The sequence below is a fragment of the Ovis canadensis genome, chromosome 6 (genome assembly GCF_042477335.2).
Source record: "Ovis canadensis isolate MfBH-ARS-UI-01 breed Bighorn chromosome 6, ARS-UI_OviCan_v2, whole genome shotgun sequence".
Classification (NCBI taxonomy): Eukaryota; Metazoa; Chordata; class Mammalia; order Artiodactyla; family Bovidae; genus Ovis; species Ovis canadensis.
The window spans coordinates 30,840,431-30,861,972 of NC_091250.1; the positions used below are offsets into that span (position 1 = coordinate 30,840,431).

General features: G+C 50.5%; 1 protein-coding gene across 3 annotated transcripts; it reads left to right on the top strand.

The window, feature by feature from the left end:
* Positions 1–717: 717 nt before the first annotated feature.
* PITX2 (paired like homeodomain 2) lies at positions 718–20,978 on the top strand. 3 transcript variants are annotated; one of them, XM_069592949.1, is made up of 5 exons: positions 718–1,443; positions 5,291–5,346; positions 5,811–5,948; positions 17,092–17,297; positions 19,722–20,978. In XM_069592949.1, exons 2-5 carry the CDS (start codon positions 5,301–5,303, stop codon positions 20,283–20,285), a joined length of 954 nt encoding a protein of 317 aa, XP_069449050.1. In that variant the 5' UTR covers positions 718–1,443; positions 5,291–5,300; the 3' UTR covers positions 20,286–20,978. The 3 variants fall into 3 exon arrangements, with proteins under 3 accessions (XP_069449050.1, XP_069449051.1, XP_069449049.1); XM_069592950.1 differs by lacking the exon at positions 5,811–5,948 and having other exon boundaries at positions 852–1,443; XM_069592948.1 differs by lacking the exons at positions 718–1,443; positions 5,291–5,346; positions 5,811–5,948 and adding an exon at positions 14,971–16,213.
* Positions 20,979–21,542: the final 564 nt, after the last annotated feature.

The following is a 21,542-nucleotide window of genomic DNA, read 5'->3' on the forward strand; positions in this document are numbered from 1 at the left end:
TTTCACACGTTCTTCGATTTTTAGGAGTAAATGTGGGTTTGAGGGGAGCTTCCCTTCCCACCCCCACTGCCATCCCTTGCAATTTAATACCATGCCCGCCAGGAACCTTAACCTCGTCATTTTAAAAAATGAGATAGCCGTGACCCGGAGTGAACTTGTTGAGTGTAAGTACAGCAGAGGAAATTCTAGAGTCCATGAGCACCGGAGCCTTGTCCAGCGCTATCCCTCGGTGCACACCGGTCAGTGCGCGGCCGTGCCCACCTGCGCGCAGACACCGGGTGCTGTGCGCCCCGGTCCACTCGCCTTGACCTCGGCCCGGTGTCGCCGCCGGCGGTGCTGGGCCTTCCTCGGAGAACGAGCCGGTAGCTCCCTTCTAGCTGTCTCCCTCCTCCCTTCTTCCCAAACTCAGCCATCCCACCGACCCCCCTGCTCATCCCACTTTTCCAGATTTCTCCTGCCATCCTCTCTCCCCCATCCCTCAACCTTCTCTCCAGCTTCCTGCCTTCCTCCGCAATCCCTGCTATCTATGAACTCTTTCCTCACCCTTGCAAGGCCTGAAAGAAGGTCACACACAGGCATATTCAAACTCACACCCTGCAAGCCTCGCCCCCAAACAAACCCAGGCGTACTGTCCTTTGTTCCATTTCTTAGGCCACTTTCTCTGTCCCTCCCTCCCTTCCTGTCCGGGTTTACACACACACACACACACACACACACACACTCGAGGAGAACGTTTCTCCCCGACGGCTCCCCGACGCCCTTGCCCTTCCCCTCTGATTTATGAGAGCTCCCGGTTTGGCGCAGATTCCTTTTTCTTCTCCTCCTTCCCATCCTCCCTTGTCGTCCTCCTTTCCACAGTGGGAGTGCTCGCGCCTGCTGCTCAGTCTGCGCCTGTCTGAGCGCCCTGCCCGGCTCCCTCTCCTGGTTTCCTTCCCCGGGCTCCTCCTCGGGCTCCCGGCTCCCGGGCCTGCACCTCCCGCTCCTGCCGGGTTCCCCGTCGCCCCTGCTGGCTCCCCCCGCGCCCTCCCGAGCGCCGCGCTCGCTCCTTGATCGCCCGCCGCGCTGCCGGCTCGGCCGCCCGCCCGCCCGCGCGCCCGCCACTGTGCAGTGGAGTTTGGTGGAATCTCTGCTGACGTCACGTCACTCCCCACACTGAGTCGGAGCCGAGGGAAGAGAGAGGGATGAGAGCGAGGGAGGGGAGAGAGAGTGCGAGAGCGAGCGAGAAAGCTGGAGTAGAGCGGAAAGAAACCGCCAGTGACGGCTAGATTCCGGAGGCCGCTGCGCGCCCTTGGACCCCCCTCGGAACTTGGCACCCTCGGGAGCCCCGCAGTCCTCTCGGCCCGGGCTTCTCGGGCGCCGGCGGTGCAGTCCGCGTCTCGGTTCGCTGGAAATCTCTCCGGGACGCGGCGGGACGCGCAGACTGCTGCTCTCTCCCGGTAGCGGGTAAGTGGAGGCCGTCTCTCCCGCAGGGATGTGAGATAATGCGAGTTTGGAAATTTGTTCCACTTTGGAGAATCTTCACCGAAGGTGATTTGTGGCTGTTGGGGGCTGTCTTTCCCCCCGAGGTAACGCAGTTGGCAAACAGACCTTGCAAAGCCCTGTTCCTTTGGTCCCCAGCCACAGACACTAACAATCTATGGGGTGCTGAAGTCGAGTGGGAAGCGAGACCATGGCTGGCATTTAAAAGGAGGTATCTTCCCTTAAATCTTGGTGCCAACACTGCAGGGACAAATCCTCAGACGGAGGATTAGCATTCTCAAGATAAAGGGCCGGGTACAAAGTTTCAGCTACTGGAAGATTAGCCCCCTTCCCATTGTTACCAATTGGAAAAAAGATTCCATCTTAACTGGCAGTTAGTGACCTCTCAGGCCCAAGCGAATTACCTGGGAGCCAGGCCTGAATGCCAAGCTCACACAATTACTTCGGATTATAAATCCTTTAAATTGATTACCAGTCAACTCCAATCTTGCACTTTGGGAGACACATTTTAAATGGATACAGGGGAGACGACTATTTTCCAACCATACAGTAAGGAAAAAATTATGATTCTAAATCTGAGAAATATGTTCCTCTTTTATTACAATTTAATGATTTTCTTTTCCTTAGCAATTTAGATGTCAAGCCATCATAGGGTCCTGTGATTTTTATTTTATTTGTGCAAGCAATATGTCTTATTAAACTAAATTTAAAAAAACTTTTACTACCATGAATTAAAATAATATTGGAGTTCATACATCCTAAAATATTTTATGAAAAATTAATTTGATTTAGAGATATTTCCTCACATTCTTTTTAGGCCATTAATAAGAATTAAAGTTGCTTTTAACATCATTTTGGAGGAAATCCATCTAAAAATACAAATACCAGTTATGTAAAGGAAACAAAGCATGTATGCAATACAGGCTGAGGATTTCTGTTGATATTACATAGAATAAGCATCCAAAGTTTCAATAATCAAACTTTGCCTAAAAATGAAATAGCTACTTCATGTATGAAATGTTTTGCTCTACCTCAGCAAAACAACACCTAAATTATTCAGGTGCTTTGTTCCTCAAGTTGAACATGTTTGTCCCCAAGTGTTCCTAAATCACCAATATTAATTGGTTTAAAAGAAGGCTTAAACTGCTAAAATACAGAACTGTGTTAAGCAGTATTTTAATTTCCTTAAATGATTACCCACTGCAAATTAATTTACTGAGTAATCTCACTAATTTAGTTCATGTAAAACATATGTTCTTATCATGTTTATTTTTAAACTTTCATCAAAGATTTTGTTATAGGATAACAATGTGAATGGAAAGGAGGGAAATGTGAAAGGATGTGGAATTATTAGGACTATGTTTCATTACTACAATTTCATCTTATGGCAATCATCAGAAATTATTTTTAAGCAAATTGTTTTATTTCTTAGGGCTTGCCTGCTTGCATTAGCCAGTGTGGTTCAGGGTGTTCCCATTAGCTGTGTTGTGCTTTTTAGTGAGTTCACAATAGAAAACTCAAGTTGACCAAAACAAGTCTGCCTGGCATATACATTCCAACCAGGACATGAACTTTTGGGGTGAGAACAACTTCCCAACAGGAAAAGTTGCTCATCTTAATTTGTGAGATTAGCCACTGAAGCCCCTCTCTAAATCCCGCAGCCAAATTTGTCTTGTAAGACTTGTCTTGACAGGGCAAGTTTAAGGATCAGCAGGCGGGAGGGAATTGGAGGTCTCTTAAAAAATTACCTTCCCCAGTTATTTAGATTCAATTCATCTAGCAGGTTTGGTCATTCTATGAGGGGGAAAAAAGTGCAAATCTCTGGACTCATTTTGACTGCAAAATAAATCCCCAAGTCACAAGGACATGTAGGAGTGAGCTAAGGAACATGCCTTGACCTTCTTTTCAGTCTTTAGAGAGGAGTTCTTGAAGATTTGTTTTGTATTGCTTTGTTTGGTCTTCAGCACTGAAGCGTGGGAGTGGGGGGGTGGGGGTGGGGAGAATGTGTAATAATCGACTGACTTTACACTGAGCAATCCGATCTTTTTCTTTTGTAGATTTTCCTATTTTAAAAAATAAAAACTATCTGCGGTTACCATCTGCAAAGCTCTGGCTACCGGCTAATAATGCAGCCAATTCAGAAGTTTAAAAAAAAAAAAAAGATTATCGAAATGATGATGACATGCAAATTTTCCCCGAAATTATCATAAGTAAACATTTGAAGTCTGGACTAATAAAATCCCATCTGTGTTACTTCATATCGAGTTAGTAGAAAGCTGTGATAATGAATTTTGTAATATCTCACGAACAGACATCTCAATCAGGGACTAATCCTGTGATTTTACTGCAGAATCACTAAATCTGGAACCGCCAAACTGCTACTTGTGGGCCCCCGGGCCCGCCAGGATCGGCAGAGCCCCCGCCCGCGTCCACCCGCGTCTCCAGGCGGGTGGGGGAACCGCCTGGAGATCCCCACCCCTTGGATCCCCAGGCCGCTGCGCTAGGCAGCGACCTTGGCCCGAGGCCCCTGGGTCCCGGCTCCTTCCAGGAGAGGCCGAGGAACCTAGAAATGCGACTTAGGCCAGAGCCAGACCCCCAGCTCCCTGCCCAACCTCTGCCCCTCGAACACCCGGGCAAACGCCCGCCCGAAGCCCCAGCCCTGGATCCGAGCGAGAGGTGCCCTCCCGCCGCCGGCGTACCCTAGTTAGCGTGGAGCGAGGCAGGCGCCGAGATCCGAGGGGTGGGGAGCCGGGACCTTCATTCTTTTCTTCTGTCTTTAAAGCAGCCGCCGCTCTTCTACCCACCCCGACAGAGCCCCCTCGCCACCCACCTCTCCCGGTTTGCCTGTGGCGGAGAAGGGGGCGCACATTAAACGCCTGGCTCGCTGCGTTGTGGTTGGAAATTTTAAAAAAGATTTGGTTTGCCGGGGAGGAGAAGGGGGAGAAATGGGGGGAGCCGTTCTCTCAGAGCTATTTCTCTACCCTTGGCGAGCAATAAACCCTCCGGGGACGTTTGCCCGCTCTCCTCAATCTAACTCACTCCACCTCGGTTCCCCTACTCTGCGATCTTAAATCATACTTTAGGGTAAATAAATGACCGGGTGAGTATCTCCAGGGGAAAAAATGTGGCTAAATATGGAAAAGTGGCTTCTGATAGAAGAGAGGCCCGAAGCCAGTCCGCTCTGAGCATCCTAGGCCTTGGAGTCCTGTTTGTTTCAGAATTACAGAAAATCGAGGTGGGAGTGGGGGGTGCTATCTAGGACAGGAACAAGTTGACTCTGACACTCTATAAATGTTTACTGAGCTTCAACTAACGGACAAGCATTGTGCTGGCCTTCGCACACGCTCCCCACGGAAAATGTCCTCTTCACCAAAATTTTGTATCCCCCCCTAAGGTTGTCCTCGTGTTCAGACGGGCTTTTAACCCTGACACAGGCACCCCTGTGAGTAGTTCCACAGCTTGGGTTCCCAGAACGCGGTGGCTTTATCGGCCAAGAGTCCCTGGACCCATTGGCGGCAGCTCTGTAGAGAGATCCACCCCCCCACCACACACAGACACAGACACAGACACACACACACACACACACACACACACACACACACTTTGGTAAACATTCAGATGTCCAGGACAGGGGGCAAGAGTGGGGATGAAGCCAGGCTCGTGCTGCCAGAGACTGCCAGGTCCGAGAAACACTCCTGAAACCTAGTACGGAGAGGCGCCTGATGGCTTGTGTTGAAGTCGTCTGCCCCACAGGTAGCCTGTGCGCCCGCCCGCCGCCGCTTCTCACAGGCCTCCTTCTCTCGTTTTGCAGGTAACGGGGAATGGAGACCAACTGCCGAAAACTAGTGTCGGCGTGTGTGCAATTAGGTAAGAGTCGTTTCTTCCGCCAGGGTCACCCGACCTGAGACCGCGCCACGCGAGGGCGGCGAGAGGGCACTGGTCTTATGGCGAGGCCCCGCGAGGGGCGCTTCCCGGAGGGGCCGGCCAGGGCAGGAAGGAAATCAGAACCTGGACGCCGGGGGACTCTCCTAGTGGGGGGCTGTGGGTGGGGAAGGAACCGCGCGCCGCGTCTCCAAGCCTCGGGCCTCCTTTTCGCGGGAGCCGCTGGTAGCCCGGGAGGCGCGGAGACAGAACATCGCCCTGCGCCGGGTTGCCAGACGGCACCGAAGACTGGTCCGTCCTCCGCTCTTTCCTCTAACTGGGTCTCTGCTCTTTGTCCCTCTCTTTCCTCGTTCCTGCCTCCCTCCCCACTCTCTTCGACACCCTGATACTTTCCCCCGCCGTCCGGGGCGTCTCTCTCCCTGCACGTGGGGCGGGCGCGCGTGGCCCAGGCGTGCAGCCGGCGGCCGTTGAATGCCTCTTCTCCAAAGACTCCGAAATCAAAAAGGTCGAGTTCACGGACTCTCCGGAGAGCCGGAAAGAGGCGGCCAGCAGCAAGCTCTTCCCGCGGCAGCATCCCGGCGCCAACGGTAAGACTTGGAGCGAGGCGCAGGCCGCGCGCTGTGCGCCTGCCTCCCGGCCTCCGGGGCTCGAGTGAGGCGCACGCGGGCGAGGCCGCCAGACGGGGCGCGCCTGCTCGGAACTTAAGACACTTGGCCTCGGGTTGGGATGGGAAGCAGCCGTCCAAGGAACGTTAATTCCTTTCCCGAAATTATACTGCACTCCTGAGACCCATCACCTCTCCCTCTCCCTCTCGCTCTTTCCTGATGATCTCCTGATGTGTGGCCTGATCTACGCACACCCCGAGCTACCTCCGTGCCTCTAGCTGGAGTAGAAAAGTGGTCCAACAGCGACCTCTGTCGCTCGCTACGTCCCACTGCATGCAGCACCAGCAGCGCCCACCCCGTCCCGGCGGCCCTCGGCCGCGCCCCGCCCAGGCTTGTGGGTGCGGCGTTTACCGCTGAAGGCCAGCGCGCGAGGCTTGAGTTAGCGTGGGTTTGCCCCGGTGGCTAGGTGGAGGCGCTGACAACAGCCCTAGGGAGCCGGAGGGCAGCGACTGCGCGCAGCAGCTGAGGGTGGAACGGAGTGTGTGACCCTGTGGCACCACCTACCTGTGGTGCTGGTTGCAGGGTCTGGGTTTTGGCGGTGCGATCGACGGTCTGGTTTCACTCTGGAAGAGTCAAGGGCTATTGCTCGAAGTCTGCACGCTTGTGTAAAACTTACAACGTCCTCTACGCACAGAATTGTTGAATTGAATCGTGGTCTTTAGGGGTGTGTGTGTGGGGGGGGGTGGTGAAGGGACCACCTTTCCTTAGGAATACAAGAAAAAACTCAAATTTGCCGTTCGTCTGTTCTCTATGTTTTCCAGGCTCCTTACTAAGTAAGTGCCTATTCTTAGGAGGTTGTTGACCTTTGATAATGTGAGGACATAACCACACACACACACAGACCTCCGCCCCTAACCACCACTTTCTGGATTAAAATGTAAAGATACTTATGTAATATGTGCTAGAGGGGGGCGAACTGGGACCCCCGCCAAGTAAACCTGCCAAGAAGAAAACAAAGACTCCGCATTGGGCTTCCCAGTGAATCGGAGAGAAAAGCACCATTTGTTGGAATAAAGCACCCAAAGTGGTATGGAGCTAACCGGCCTCCACACCGCGAAATATCGCTAGTTCTCCTGCTGGGCCAGTTAAACGCTCACTTGTCCGGGATTAACCCCATGGGGTTAAATGGGGCCTTTCAGAGATAACGTCGGGTGATTTCTGTCATTAAGATTGTGTTAAATTCTTCTTCTGTTTGATAATCGGTCGTAAAAATAAATTATTACACCGGAGTATGTTTGGGATATGGTTAAAAATCAAGAGCAGCTATGACTCCCGGAGAAAATGCTTTGTGCGGGTTGAGCCCTGGCTCCGGCCGGACTAGCGGAGCTCCCCAATGTCGCTTCGCACAGCGCGGGCTGGCCGCCGCCCAGCCGAGGCTGACATTTCTCCTGCTTTCGGGGCCGAGAGATGCCAAATGTCTCTTCCTATTCTCACCCGCATCTACCCGTTTCTTGCCCCCAGGAATGGTTTTGAGGGCAGGTGGTTACCACGGGAGTTTAGGTCCTCTTAACCGAGAAGCCTGAGGTGGGATGTGGGCTTCCTCGGTGGGCAAGAAGTGGGGGAGAGCCGAGGAGTCCTGTTCGCTGCAGTCACATCCTGGGCAGGTGGGCCTGGGTGTTTGCTTTTAATAATTAGCAAGTAATTAAAGAGCTAGAAATAATAAATGATTTTTCTTAACCATTACGTTCAGGCCCGGATTATTTTAGTGCTGGGAAAGGCTCTTCTCCACACAATAGTGTGTTTTTTGCCTTTTGAACTGAAGAAAATTGCTGCCCAAACATGTTTAATACCATTAATTAAGAAGAGACATGTGATAGGAAAAAATGCTGAAAATCTTGATGTTATTGGCTTCTAGGGAATTGGGTAGACCAAAAATGTCACACGAGTGGGCAAAGCTATATAGTACCAATGAGGGAAGGTTGCCAGAGTCCCCTTACTGAATATAAGTAAATTTAACTCATGGGATATGCAAACTCCTAGCCACAGCTTCCTTAAAAAAAGAAAAGATTTTTTTTCCTCCTTAACTTTTTAATAGGTTTTATTTGCTTTTAAAAAGAAAAAAAATGTTTATACTGACATGCGATTTTCAAAAAGGGCCATGATATCCTATTATTGGCCCTACCCTCTCCTCATTTCCCCAAAACACCCTGTCCTCACTGAAGACTGAAAACGTTCTCTGAGTTGACAGGGTCGACCTCCTGGAGGCCCCAACTCTGTGTCCCATCCCAGTCGAGTCCCCATTCTCTTGATATCCGTTGGAATGACCCAGCGTCTGGCTCGAACCCTTAAACAGGAGCGGGCAGGAAGTAGGCTGAAGACCTCGTAAAGCCAGAGGTTTGGGAGAGGGTGGAGAGAGGAGTGGCTAGGTATGGTAAGTGAAGAGAGGAAGAGTTGACAAGTTAAACAGTACCCTTCTCCCTTCCCCCCACTCCCTTACAGAAGGGGAAGAAGCCCGCTTGGAACGTCTCCCTAGAACAGACGTCCTTGGCTTTCCTTCCCTTTGGGTGTCCCAAAACGAGTTTCCGTTTGGAGGAACTCAAAAAGTTGTCTTGACCTTCAAGAAGATGGAATGATCCTCCCCTGTCAATAACCTTTTAAATTTCTGCTTAGTGACCCTGGATTGGGGGCTGTAATCCACCGACCTGCCGAGATCGGTCCCGGCTCCTGGCTTCGCGACCAGACCTGGGGCGAGTATCTTCCCCGGGCCTCCCCCGGCGACTCGATTACTTTTTAAATCGCTCTGGCTAAGCGGTTGAGCTCAAAGTGTTCGCCTTGGGCCTCTGGAGCACGAGGACTTCCTTCCCTAGGGACGAGAACTCCAAGGCCCCAACCGCGACACACACCGCCTCCCAAGGCAGCAGCCGGCTCTCCGTCTTCCTCAGAGCACCCGGGGTAACCCCGACGCCTTGACGGCCGCAGAGCCCCATTCATGCAATCACCAAGTGCTCGCCAAGCACATTCACCACTGATTCCTAATGCCCCCCAGAGCAAGTCACCCGATTTCTCTACGCCAAACGACTTTAATGCTAACAAGCAGATCCTCAAAAACAGCCCAGACCACCTCTAGCAAAAAGCAAAATCGTGCTGCGTGGGGCGGCGCTTGGACCTGAGCTTGGTCAGAGAGAAAGGGGGGTATTTAAACGGGCGGTATTAATCTTAGTGCTAACAGGGGGAAGGGGACCAGGACGTGCTGGAGGAGAGAGAGGAAGAGCGGAGGTGGGGAAGGAGAGCATTCCTTTTTTTTTTTTCCTACTCACAACCCACCCCGCGCCAAATCTGCAGTTTATCCGCAGAGCTGCCTCTCCTTTGTGTGTGTGGATGTGTTTTCCCCAAGAGGGGAAATTGTCCGAAAAGTAGTCAGTCCCCAGCGGTAGGCAGTCTGGACCGGTCGCGTTCTTCGGTGCCGACGCGGTGCGCGCTCCAAGGTGCGCAGGGCCGGCTCTGCAGTTAACCCGCACCGCCCGCCGGTAATATATGCGGCAGTTGTTAGAGCGACTCCGGGGAAAAGGAAATGTATAACGAAAGCTTATTCGTGAGCAGGAATATACTAATGGAACAATCTGATGTCTTCTTAATCCTATGTAAAAAGCTTTGTCGTCTTCCTAATATTGACTGAATGGGTAATTAATGGCTCTTCATCTAGGCGAATACCCTATAATCCAGAGATAGGCAAAAGACAACAAGCCCAAGGTAGAAGACAAAAGGCCCAACTGTGGTCGCCACCCTCCTCCCTCCCACCCTCCACTCAGGGTCTTCAAACGGGAAAGTTTCCTCTCAGGAGAAAAAGGCAAGAGTAGAGTATACATACCTTTCCCGGGCTAGATTTAACCACAGAACCTGGCTGCCCAGCTCCAAACTCCACTCCTCCGTCTCTCCCCCACCAGCCCTTCCCTCTGCGTTTCTTCTCAGTTCCTCTAGAACGCCCCCCACCCCCACCCCATTGTGGCCCAGTTCAGCACCTTTCCCCCCCAAGGCACCCATTTTCCATTTAGGGAAGCGATTGATCACAGAGGACCAATATACGAGGTCCTCTGACTCGGGCAAAGAATTAAGTGCCTTTCTGAAAACAAGATAGAGATTCCATTCTTCTACAACCCAAGGCAGACAGTCGGTGAGGACTAAGGTAGTTGGGAGGGGAGGAAAGAAATTAATAGGAGAGGTAGTAGGCAAAATTATGTATACATGCTAAAGAGTGATCAGGAGTGATGGAGTCAACTCCACTGTGAGGATCTGACATGAAGAGTGCCCAAGATTCTCTCAGTGTGTTTTTAACAGGCTGACATTTTAATTTAAACCTTTAGAAGTAATATATTACTTGGGTTACTACAATGAGGTGGGTTCCTTTTTTTTTTTTTTTTTGGTCAGCTGACAGCTTTTAAAATATTATTTCACTAGGGAAATAAAAGCTTCATCTCAGATTATAGGTGGGTATTTTTGGATTTATGTGATTTATGGTCACCATGACAACTAATGCTGAATGTTAGCTACCAGCATGTCTGGGAGAGGGGAAGACAGAAAGAAGGGGAACAAGAGAAATAGAAAGGGAGACAGACATGAGCAGGAGAGGGAAAATAGAGAAAAAATAAAGAGAGAAGCATTTCAATCTAGTTTTTTAAAAGTGACTTTAGTTAGTTCCATGTCACTTCTGTCTCTCTGGACCTAGATATTGATGTTTATTCATGCCTTGTCTCTCTTATATCCCATACACAAGTATGCCATTCTCTTTATTTTTCCACATGTAGTTGTGTTCTGCGATTAAATGAGCACCTAATAAACCTGTGGCATTAAAAGGCTGCTGTGAAAAGGCACTGCAGCATGTGGGGTTACTGATTGCAGCGCCCCCACTAACACGGCCCAGAGCTTCCTCTAATCCCTGGCTCTTCTCTTCCCCTGCCAGTATGGAGTGACCACAGACTTGAAGTGGTTGTGTGAGGGACAGAGATATGGGTACCATTTGCAGGGACCCAGAGAGGATGGGTGTTGCTCAGTACCTCTGCAGACTTCTGATTCTGAAAGAATCTGCCACTTTTGCAAACCTGCACTTTTAAAAATTGCATTTAGGGAACTGGGGTCGGGGGGGTGGATCAGTCACAATAAACCTTTAATTTCTGGGTGTTCCAGCTGCATGGCTCAGGTCAGGGAACAGCAAAGAGGCCCCTTCCAGCATGATTTGTGTGCAGAGAAAAGCCAGGCAGAGGAAGGAGGGGAGGCAGTGCTACTTCTCGGGCAAGGTGCAAGGTCTCCCTCTGAGCTCTGCACCTTACACCGCCTGCTCATGCACACACACACACACACACACACACACACTCATGCCTGTCACGAGCCTTCGAGCTGAGTCTGGCAGGATCTCATCCTTGAGCTAACCTGGACCGTAGCAAGACTCCCACCCGTCTATGGCCTGACAGTGCAAGGAGACGTCTAATTTCACTGTCTTTCAGATGAGCTTTGAGGACAGACTTTTTCCCCCCAGAGTCTCAGTCACTCGCTTGGGTCCCAGTTCACATCTCTGCTGCCCGCTGCGGAGAGTTTAGCGGTGCTGCCGAACCCCTCTCATCGCGATGGCCAGAGGGCCTTTGTGCAAGTAACACTAAAGAGTGTGAAATTAAATAAGACCTTAAGACTGGTAATCGGTGGCAAATACCAGTTAGAAACATGCCTAGCCCTGGGTCACACATTTCCCTTCTCAAGGGTCTTTCTTTGAAAGAATAAGCAAGAAAACCTGATCAAAACGATATCTTCTGAGTAGAAAATCCAAACCCACCCTGGGCTTCCTGACCTCTCCCTACCCCAGCCATGCAGCGTCCCTGGACCAACTATGCTGATTTTTTATTTTTATTTTTTTCTGGAATGACAATTTCTGTGATGGCTGCTGAAGACATAGTCATTTCTTTTAAAAATATATATTTGTTTGTTTGGCTGCACTGAGCCTTGGTTGTTGCATGTGGGATCTAGTTCCCTGACCAATGATCAGATCTCGGCCCCCCTGCAGTGGGAGCAAAGCCTTAGCCACTGGACAACAAGCAAAGTCCCACAGTAATTTCTAGAACCAGCTAGAGTGGGGTGGGGGATAGGTCACGTAATAGTAGTGTTGAACTTGCAACATACCCAAGATTCCCTTACTTCCAACTCCTTTCTCGTCTATACTGCCCATACCTGTGCACCCACAAGTTTTTTGTAGACTAAATCTAAAAATTGCCCACCACCACTCCAGTTTTAACTGAAAAGTGTTTCTTGTACTACACACTTGCTTTTCCTCTTCTAGACTTTTCATTTTGGAGCACCCCTACCAGCCATGGAGTGAACATGTTGGACCTGGAAGGGGTGTCACCCAGTATCAATGTGTAAAGGGATTTGAAGATTAGGAGGGAATTGAACCTCTGGCTAGAAAAATGCAAAGAAATACCTCCCCTGCTGCGTTGCGGGGGAGGGGAGGATATATTATGTACATTCATTTTTATCTACAGAAGGGTATATGCATGATTTTGTTTTCACTTAACCAGAGTTCTTCAAATAATTTATCTCTCTTTGTTCTCCACTTGACTTTGCAGTGAATCAGTACAGTTTAAGATTCTTATCTTTTTAGGCTTTCAGGCTGATCACCAGCACTTGCAACATCTCCTACACTTTGGCACTATGAGCACCTCCCACTTGCCCTTGGGTTTTTCACCCACTTTGGAGTTTAGGTTAGGTCCTTCATACGTGTGTATTTGCCTTGAGGAAAGTTCTGTTCATTGACAAAGCCAATGAGCTTAAATCAAAATTCCATGCATTTAATGAGAGATGGGCTTAGAAATCTACATGGCTCTGTGGAGCTTCTTGGCTCTTCTGAGTTTTGAAAACCATTCAGAGCCTTCACCAAAAATTGTAACTCCAAGATTTGAAACTTGAAGAAACAAGGAAGAGCGTATGTTCACTGTGGAGGAGAATCTTTCATTCTCTGATGTGATGTGAGTTTCTTTCTGATATGAAGGCATGAGCATGTGCTGTTGTGGGGACTGCAGCTATGCCGAGGTTTAAGAAAAGGCATTGGAATATGATTAGTAAACATATTGGGCAGAAAAGAGCTGGATTCTTATTGACTTAGTTATAGGTCATCGGCTGTCAGTGCAGTGGGAGGAGATATTTACTTTACGCATATACTTTATGATCTTGAGGGAATTAGAGGAAATTCAATAAGAAAATGGCTAGAAACATTTAAAACCCTTATTTAAAAGACTTAAGCAAATTAGAGTCTTATCAGATTAAAAACCACTACAAATGTAAGAGCATTGTCTTCGGTGAAACACTGGGGGGTCTGAGAAGGAGAGTCTACCAAATCTCAGGGATAAAACGCGTCATTTAAGCGCCCGATAATGAGCAGAATGTAAATTAATTTAACCTTCTTTACCAACAGGCTGCTTATGTAATATGTATAATTTAGTGATAAGATTTCAGAACCTAATATAGCTGGATGGATGAGCCTCAGCTAACGCAGACCTGTCACATCGGCATGTGTTCTGCTCTGAGCAGGTGTGTGTGTGCATGGAATAGGGTTAACTGGAATAAAAGGTTAAAAAACCAGAAATGCTGATTTAAAGCTTCCTTTTCAGAAAGCTCCTTCTGTTAGCTAAAATCTTCTTACACGAGGATGATACTTTGGGCAGAGACTAAAGAATTCTCATTTGGTCCTTTGGACTGCTCTCAAACTTGTTTAAGATGGGGGAGGAGTTGCAGATACCATGAAGTGGGGGAGCAGGGCAAAGGAGAGACACATAAGTTACAAACATATTTGTTGTCTGCTTTATCCACTCTGCCTCAAACTGAATGAGTTTCTCAATCTTGGGAACAAGGACAAGGAGGGAGTTTTTTGAAGATACCTCATACTGGTGTTGCAAATCATTGACTGTAATGTCAAACAAATACACATTCAGGGATGATAACACTAACTCCACAATAAAGCAATCGTCAATGCAGAAACCCAGGGGAGATTAGTTTGTGCTCTTCAGCTGACCTAAGCCAGAGGACAAAAGGACTTTCACAAATTATTTTGAATGATATCTTTGGATTTATTTCTTTAATTTCTGTGGAAATAGTGCTATAAAGATTTACGTGTCCCCAAAGGTGTTTTTTCCTTTTGTCTCAAATAAATGAACAAGGCTTTATTTTTCCCTGCATGTCCCCCTAGGCTTTTGCCCTTCACCCACAGCCTACTTCTCTGCCTGCTTGGACTCCAACAATTCAAGACAGCCTTGAGCTCCCTAGGAATAGAAAATGACTTCAAAATTATCCTTGAAATTGGTTATTTGGCAACATTCTTAATTGTATGGAAATTCATTAAAAGCATATTTTATATATAACTAGCTCAAAGTTGTTGATTCTACAGGCTTTATGGATTTGAATCTGATTGATAATAAAGTAAACAAGAGAGTCAAATTTAAAGCAAGATTCTCTGTTGGGTTAGGAGGTGCTTAATACAGTGTATAAGGAATTTGAAAGCCCTAGGATATGTGTCTTAATCAACGTTAAGTAGAATGGATAAGCTTTCAGCATTTTGAAAATGCTGGGTTAGGGTTTCTATTCTATTATGTGTTTTCTGTCTGGGGACTAATAAGCATTACAGAGAACGTGATCTGAGGCGACTTTTTATTCTTGTATAAATCCAGAGTGAACCACCAAACAGTTGTTCGTTTAAAGTCAAGGTAATTTTCTTTTGACGGGTCCATTTGCTTCTGATTTCTAATTTATTAGCCTCTCTTCCCAGGGCTGTCTTTTTTGCAATTAAAGTAAAGCTTCTTCAGATTAGCGCTGCAGCATTCACTTGACAGGTTGTTTGGAAAATTTAAGATCGGAAAGATGATTTGTTGGTGTTTTAAATTTTTTCTGGTTTTAAGTAGGATGTCTCCTTTCCTTGCAGGGGGAGAAAAACACCTCTCGGTAGGGAGTGAGTGTAGTGAGACACAAAAGGGGAGGGGGGTGCTGGTGCTTTGTTGATCCTTGTACCCCTCAGCCTTCGACCTTTCCCCTTTTTTCCAACGAGCTTTTTACTCCCAGCCTCGTCTTTCTACCTCCCCACCAGAACTAAAAGCCGGATCGTCATGGGCCGGGCCGGAGCAGAATTCCCGGGAGCCGGCGGGTGTAGACTCTGCGGGCGCACCGGGGTATTAGCCCGGCCCCGCACATCTGATAGGTGCAGACAGGATGGGCCCTCCGTCACGGCTCGGGGGCTCCTGATTGGTGTGGAGCCACGTCACTCCAGCCGGCGAAGGGTCTGGGAGGAGGCGGAGGCGGGGAGGGTTGGGGAGGGCAGCGGCCGAGTGACGTCTCGGCACCAGGAAGCCCGCCTCTGGTTTTAAGATGTTAGGCCAACAGGGAAGCTTGGAGCCGCAGAACTGGTCCGTCGCTCGTCTGGGTGCTGGGAGCTGAGCTGCGGCGAGGCCAGGCTCGAGCTCTACTGCCCGAGGGGGTGTGCGTGTGCGCACCGCGGAGGGTGCGCCCAGAGGCCCGCGCCGCTGCCGCCGCCGCCGCCACGGGAGATCTAATATCAGCTACCTGTCCCTGTCACTCTTGACACTTCGCTGTCAGGGCTGCCGCGCGGGGGGCGGGCAGAGCGCGAACGGCGTTAGCTTTCCTTATTGGAGGGGTACGAGGGGGAGGGAGGGAGGGGAGAAAGGGGTCTTTGCCCACTCTTGTTTCGCTTTGGAGCTTGGAAGCCTGCTCCCCAAAGACGCTCCGAACCATTCTCTCCTACCCACATCCCCATGTCTCTCCATTGACCCGCTGACTTTCGGCCGCTGGATCCTTTCGCTTGAGCCTTCGCACGGAGCCGGGGGGCGGCTCGGCTCCAGGACTCCGCGCGGGTTGTGTTCCCGGCTCTGCCCGCGGCGGCCACCGCGAGGAAACTCCGCGCCTGGAGCGGGAAGCGGAGCAGGCGGCTGCGGCGGCCACGGGGCTTCGGCGGGGCAGCAACCCAGGACTCGTAGGGCGGCGCGCTCCTTCGTCCATGAACTGCATGAAAGGCCCGCTGCACTTGGAGCACCGAGCAGCAGGGACCAAGCTGTTGGCCGCCTCCTCGTCCTCCTCCTGTCACCATCCTCAGCCGCTGGCCATGGCTTCGGTCCTGGCTCCCGGTCAGGCCCGCTCCCTGGACTCTTCCAAGCACAGGCTGGAGGTGCACACCATCTCTGACACCCCCAGCCCCGAGGCCGCAGGTAAGGCGCCGCGCGGCCCCGAGGAAGTCGACCCCTCCTGGGGGAGGCGTGGTGGGAGTGGTCGTTCGGCTCGCTCCCCGCAGAACTTCCGGAGCCAGGGTTGTATGTATCCCGCGTCCCTTCGCTCTGCATCGACTGCCCGGCTGGGGTGGCGCGAACCGTGCGAGTCGTTCTGCACCGCCCCCTCCCCCCATTACGACCCTGACCTCCCTTCCTTTTTTCTGGGTCACAAAAATCCCAGCATCTCCGTTCTAGACCTTCAGAGGCTGCCTTCCCCCCGCCCCCCCGCCCTCCCCAACCCTTACGCGGTCCCTGTTCTGCTCTCGGCTTTCAGCTCCCAAGAAACTCCGCTTGTTAGAAAAATAGGGGTCCTCCTTCCTACAACAAAACTACGCCTCAGAAGAACGGGCGGTTTTGGTTTTTTTTTTTCTTCTTCTAAAGGGCAGAGGAACTTGGGTGCCTCGCCGAATCCCAAAGCGTACTTTTCCTAGCCTTTGGAAACCGCATCGATATCTGAGCTTTCTACCAGGGGGAGTTCTGTAAAACACGCGCGTGTGGGTGCCCCGAGAGATTTGATGTGTCCGCGCAGAAGCGCATAAATACAGCCTTGAAAGCACAGGCTATAAAATGAATGTGCCGTTGCAGTGAGATAAACATGTAAATAAAACGTGCGGCGCTGGGGGAGGGGAGATGGGCGCGCACACCCACACTCACGTCTGCACACCCCGCAGACGCAGCGCTTTCCGAGGCCCGGAGCGGCGGCTCGCACACTCCTCCCGCGCCGGACAGCCCGGCTCTGGCCTCTGCCGCCTGGCCCAGTTGGCGTTGGCGGGCAGCAGGTGGGCATGCTGACGGGGACCTCTGTGTTTCGTTTTCAGAGAAAGATAAGAGCCAGCAGGGAAAGAATGAGGACGTGGGAGCCGAAGACCCGTCCAAGAAGAAAAGGCAAAGGCGGCAGCGGACTCACTTTACCAGCCAGCAGCTGCAGGAACTGGAGGCCACTTTCCAGAGGAACCGCTACCCGGACATGTCCACGCGCGAAGAAATCGCAGTGTGGACCAACCTAACGGAAGCACGAGTCCGGGTAGGAGCCCGCACGGAGCCGGGGAGCGCGTTGCTGGGATGCCGGCCCTGTAGATCAGGAGGGAGGGTGAAAGGCAGAGCCGTCCTGGAGGGCTCGGGCGGGTGCCTTTGCAAAGGCAGAAGGCCTCGCGGCGGCCCCAGTTGCGAGGTCACAGCTCCCTCTTCCGAGACCAGCCGCGAGCCTGGAGCAGGCGCCGGCAGCGGCCCGGGCTCACCGCCCCGCCACACAGCGCGCTCCCAAACGGGGCCGCGTGCATTCCGCTGCACAGGGCTTTGTGTTCCCGGTTTGCATTCGCCAGAAGAACGCTAATAAAATCCCTCCCAGGCCAGGAGCTGAGGACAGGCTCCGACTTGCGCGCATTTAACAAGGAAAACCCGCCTGAGACACGCAAGGGTTGGCCCTCCATGGAAAACTTTCGTGCCCGGCCTAGCCGGGCCTTTTCTTTACTCGGCTCAGCCTCATCACAGGGTCTTTGCGGTTTTTCTGCCACTCAGTTCTCTCCCACACCCTATCCTCGGTTTTGTGATCTGCGGAAGCAGTTTTAATACAGAACTGCTATCCTGCCAGTCCTCTTAGAAAGAAAGGAAAAAAGAAGAAAAACTTTTCTATTTGATTTATTTATCTTCTCTCAAGAGACTGTTATTCACACCCTTCCTCCCAATTATAATAGTTTTATTAAAGAAAAGGCTTACCTTTGTAGCAAATCTGTGCTTAATGAATTGGCAAAAATGAACTTAAATAAATTACACGGTAGCAATATCCTGGTTTGTGCTGGTCGGTGGAAAACTCCAAATTTGTTAGGATTCTGGAAGTAGAAAACACATAGCAGGATCCAGAGGTTTTGCTGTTAAAAATAAAAAAAGCTCTGGATGGGAAAAGAGCCCCCAGTTAGAACTGAGAAAACACTGTATAGCACTAATGTAAAGAATAGACCAAAATGCGCTCCCAAAGCTGAGAGAGGAAGGCATTCTCTGAGTGGCATCTGTGTAGGGAACGAGGCTAAGCTAGTGGATATAGGAACCAGGATGAAGTTGGAAATGGTTTTAGTTTAACAGCACAGACCTATGTTCAGGCCCGGGCCGCGTGGTTTTTGCGCAAGGTCAGTTTCTCGTTAGCTTTCCTGCGCTCCTGGGGAACGGGCCTCGCACGTACTCTTCTCGCCTGGGCAAAGTTTAGGCGGCCAGGGTAGAAAAGGCAAGTAATTTAAATGAAAACAATCTATGGGGTCTCCGGAACCCTTTGGAAAAACCCTACCCCACCCTCTTCGGCTTTTCAGCCGTCCCTCGCGAGTCCCCTGCCGCCGCTGCGCTGGGCTCTCGCTCCCTCCGCCTGCCTCCTTCCAGGCCCGCTGCTTGTCCAGCCAAGTGGGGAATGAAGCTTGCTTTTTATAGCTGTCGGGTGCAAAGAGGAAGGGGGATAAAAAGGAAATCGAGAATGAAAGGGAAAAAGAAAAAAAAAAAAAAGCGGATTAGGCGTCTGGGCCTGGCTGAGATGTGTAATGTGAAACATCACCGGTGTCAGCTCGGAAATCTCGGGCCAGGCCTCACTCCAATACACAAAAGCCGCCGTCTGGGGCGACGGGCGGGCCCGATGTGGATTGAGAACGGGGTTGCGTCTGGGCCATCGGACGCGGGTGGGGGCTGGCCAGGCTGGGCGACCGCCCGCAAAGCCCTGCAACTAGGCTGGGCTGGAGCAGCCCCGCGCGCGCGGGCCTGCCCTGGGTGGGCGGAGAGTGCGAAGCAGCGGAGCGAAGGGTGGGGAAGGCTGCAGGAGCGACTCGCTCAGGGTTCCCGGAGATTTACACGCCAAACTCATGGGGTTTAATGAGCTGTCGGGGAGGTGGGCTTTTGCTTTTTATTTGGTTCTTTCGGCTAGGCGAGGAAGAGGGTCGCGGCTGGGTGCCTGATGAGGGCGCTCGTTCTGTGGAGTAGCGGGGCGGGAGTGAAGATCCGAGAGGGGAGGAGGGGTTGTGGGAGAGAGCGCGGGCCTCCCAGCCCCTTGTCCTCATCCCTGGGTCTGTGGCTTTGGAATGCAAGCAAGTTTGCAAGGTGGCCGGGGAAGGGTTGGGCAGAGAGCCCGCTGCTCCTCATTTATTTTGCAGTAAGTGTTTTTGGCCCCTGAGGAGGACCGGGGTTAGTGAACACACCACCCGCAGGCCGCCGGGCTTTGAGCTGGCTTTGAGTTTGTGGCGCGACTCAGAGCCCGGACTCGAAAGCCTGAACCGGTCAGGGCCTCTGTGTTGGGACGGGGTTCTGGCAGCTTGGGGCGCGGGGCAAGGGAGAGGGGTGGGGGCGGCTGGGGACACTTGTGGCGGCGAGTGTGTACACTTATGTGTCGGAGGGGGAGATTGCTAGTGCTTTCCGGGAGCAAGGTTTTGTTAATCCGATCTGTGGCGTCTGTTCGCTCCTTGCCCTCCATCCCCAGGTTTGGTTCAAAAATCGCCGGGCCAAATGGAGAAAGCGGGAGCGCAACCAGCAGGCCGAGCTGTGCAAGAATGGCTTTGGGCCGCAGTTCAACGGGCTTATGCAGCCCTACGACGACATGTACCCAGGATATTCGTACAATAACTGGGCCGCCAAGGGCCTCACTTCGGCCTCCCTGTCCACCAAGAGCTTCCCTTTCTTCAACTCTATGAACGTCAACCCCCTGTCGTCGCAGAGCATGTTCTCCCCGCCCAATTCCATCTCGTCCATGAGCATGTCGTCCAGTATGGTGCCCTCAGCAGTGACCGGCGTCCCGGGCTCCAGCCTCAACAGCCTGAATAACTTGAACAACTTGAGCAGCCCTTCGCTGAATTCCGCGGTGCCAACGCCCGCCTGCCCTTACGCGCCGCCGACTCCTCCGTACGTTTATAGGGACACGTGTAACTCGAGCCTGGCCAGCCTGAGACTGAAAGCAAAGCAGCACTCCAGCTTCGGCTACGCCAGCGTGCAGAACCCGGCATCCAACCTGAGTGCTTGCCAGTACGCCGTGGACCGGCCTGTGTGAGCCGCGCCCCACTGCACGGGGATCCTAGGACCGTGGATGGGGCAGTTCTGCCCTTGAAAGACTGGGAATTATGCTAGAAGGTCGCGGACACTAAAGAAAGAAAGGGAGAGAGAGAGAAGATATAGGGAGAAAAGGAAACCACTGAATTAAAGAGAGCTCCTTTGATTTCAAAGGAATTTTCTCAACGTCTGACATCTTTCTCTAAAAGTATTTCCAACAGTTTCGAGGACACACAAATGTTTGACTGGATATGACATTTTAACATTACTATAAGCTTGTTATTTTTTAAGTTTAGCATTGTTAACATTAAAATGACTGAAAGGATGTATATATATCGAAATGTCAAATTAATTTTATAAAAAGCAGTTGTTAGTAATATCACAACAGTGTTTTTAAAGGTTAGGCTTTAAAATAAAGCATGTTATACAGAAGCGATTAGGATTTTTCGCTTGCGAGCAAAGGAATGTATATACTAAATGCCACACTGTATGTTTCTAACATATTATTATTATAAAAAAAAGTGTGAATATCAGTTTTAGAATAGTTTCTCTGGTGGATGCAATGATGTTTCTGAAACTGCTATGTACAACCTACCCTGTGTATAACATTTCGTACAATATTATTGTTTTACTTTTCAGCAAATATGAAAAAAATGTGTTTTATTTCATGGGAGTAAAATATACTGCATACAAATTGGTCTGGATTCTTTCTGCCCTCCTCTGTCACCTGGCCAGGGTTTCTCAGTCACTACTTCCTAAACAAACCAGTTCCCTCTGCCTGCCTAGTTAAATACACAAGGCAGCAGTACTTATTTAAATTTGGTAGAAATAAATTATAGTCATTCATCAGAAACTCAGGAAAAAGAGGCACTCAGGAAAAAAAAAAAAAAGCTGCAAAGTCTGGTCTTGTCTCCCAGATTTTTTCTTTGGCTTAAACCCAAGGGATTCCATTATTGCTAGCTAGCAAATAATATAAGAGAGAAAGAAGAAAGGAGAAAGAAATATAGAAAGTACCTTAGCTTGGAATGACTCTCAGGTTTACTCCTTTGGGGAGGGAACCAGCACACCCAGTAAATTGTTCTGGAGAAGTATGTGTGTATGTATACAAGTACAGTTTATATACATTCCTCTCAAGAGGAATAGGTCTATAAGTTTACAAGGAAACACCTCCAGTTCAAAATATTTAGGCCTCCACGTTTATCTTTTAGGCTTAAGTAGAGAGATTCTTCATGTTATATTACATTACTATTTCCAAATC

Bases quoted from the DNA above. Each gene is read 5' to 3' on its own strand.
- PITX2 (XM_069592948.1), top strand. From the start codon at position 16,006: ATGAACTGCATGAAAGGCCCGCTGCACTTGGAGCACCGAGCAGCAGGG. The intron at 16,214-17,091 runs GTAAGGCGCCGC...TTTCGTTTTCAG, and splicing joins CCCCAGCCCCGAGGCCGCAG to AGAAAGATAAGAGCCAGCAG. The intron at 17,298-19,721 runs GTAGGAGCCCGC...CTCCATCCCCAG, and splicing joins TAACGGAAGCACGAGTCCGG to GTTTGGTTCAAAAATCGCCG.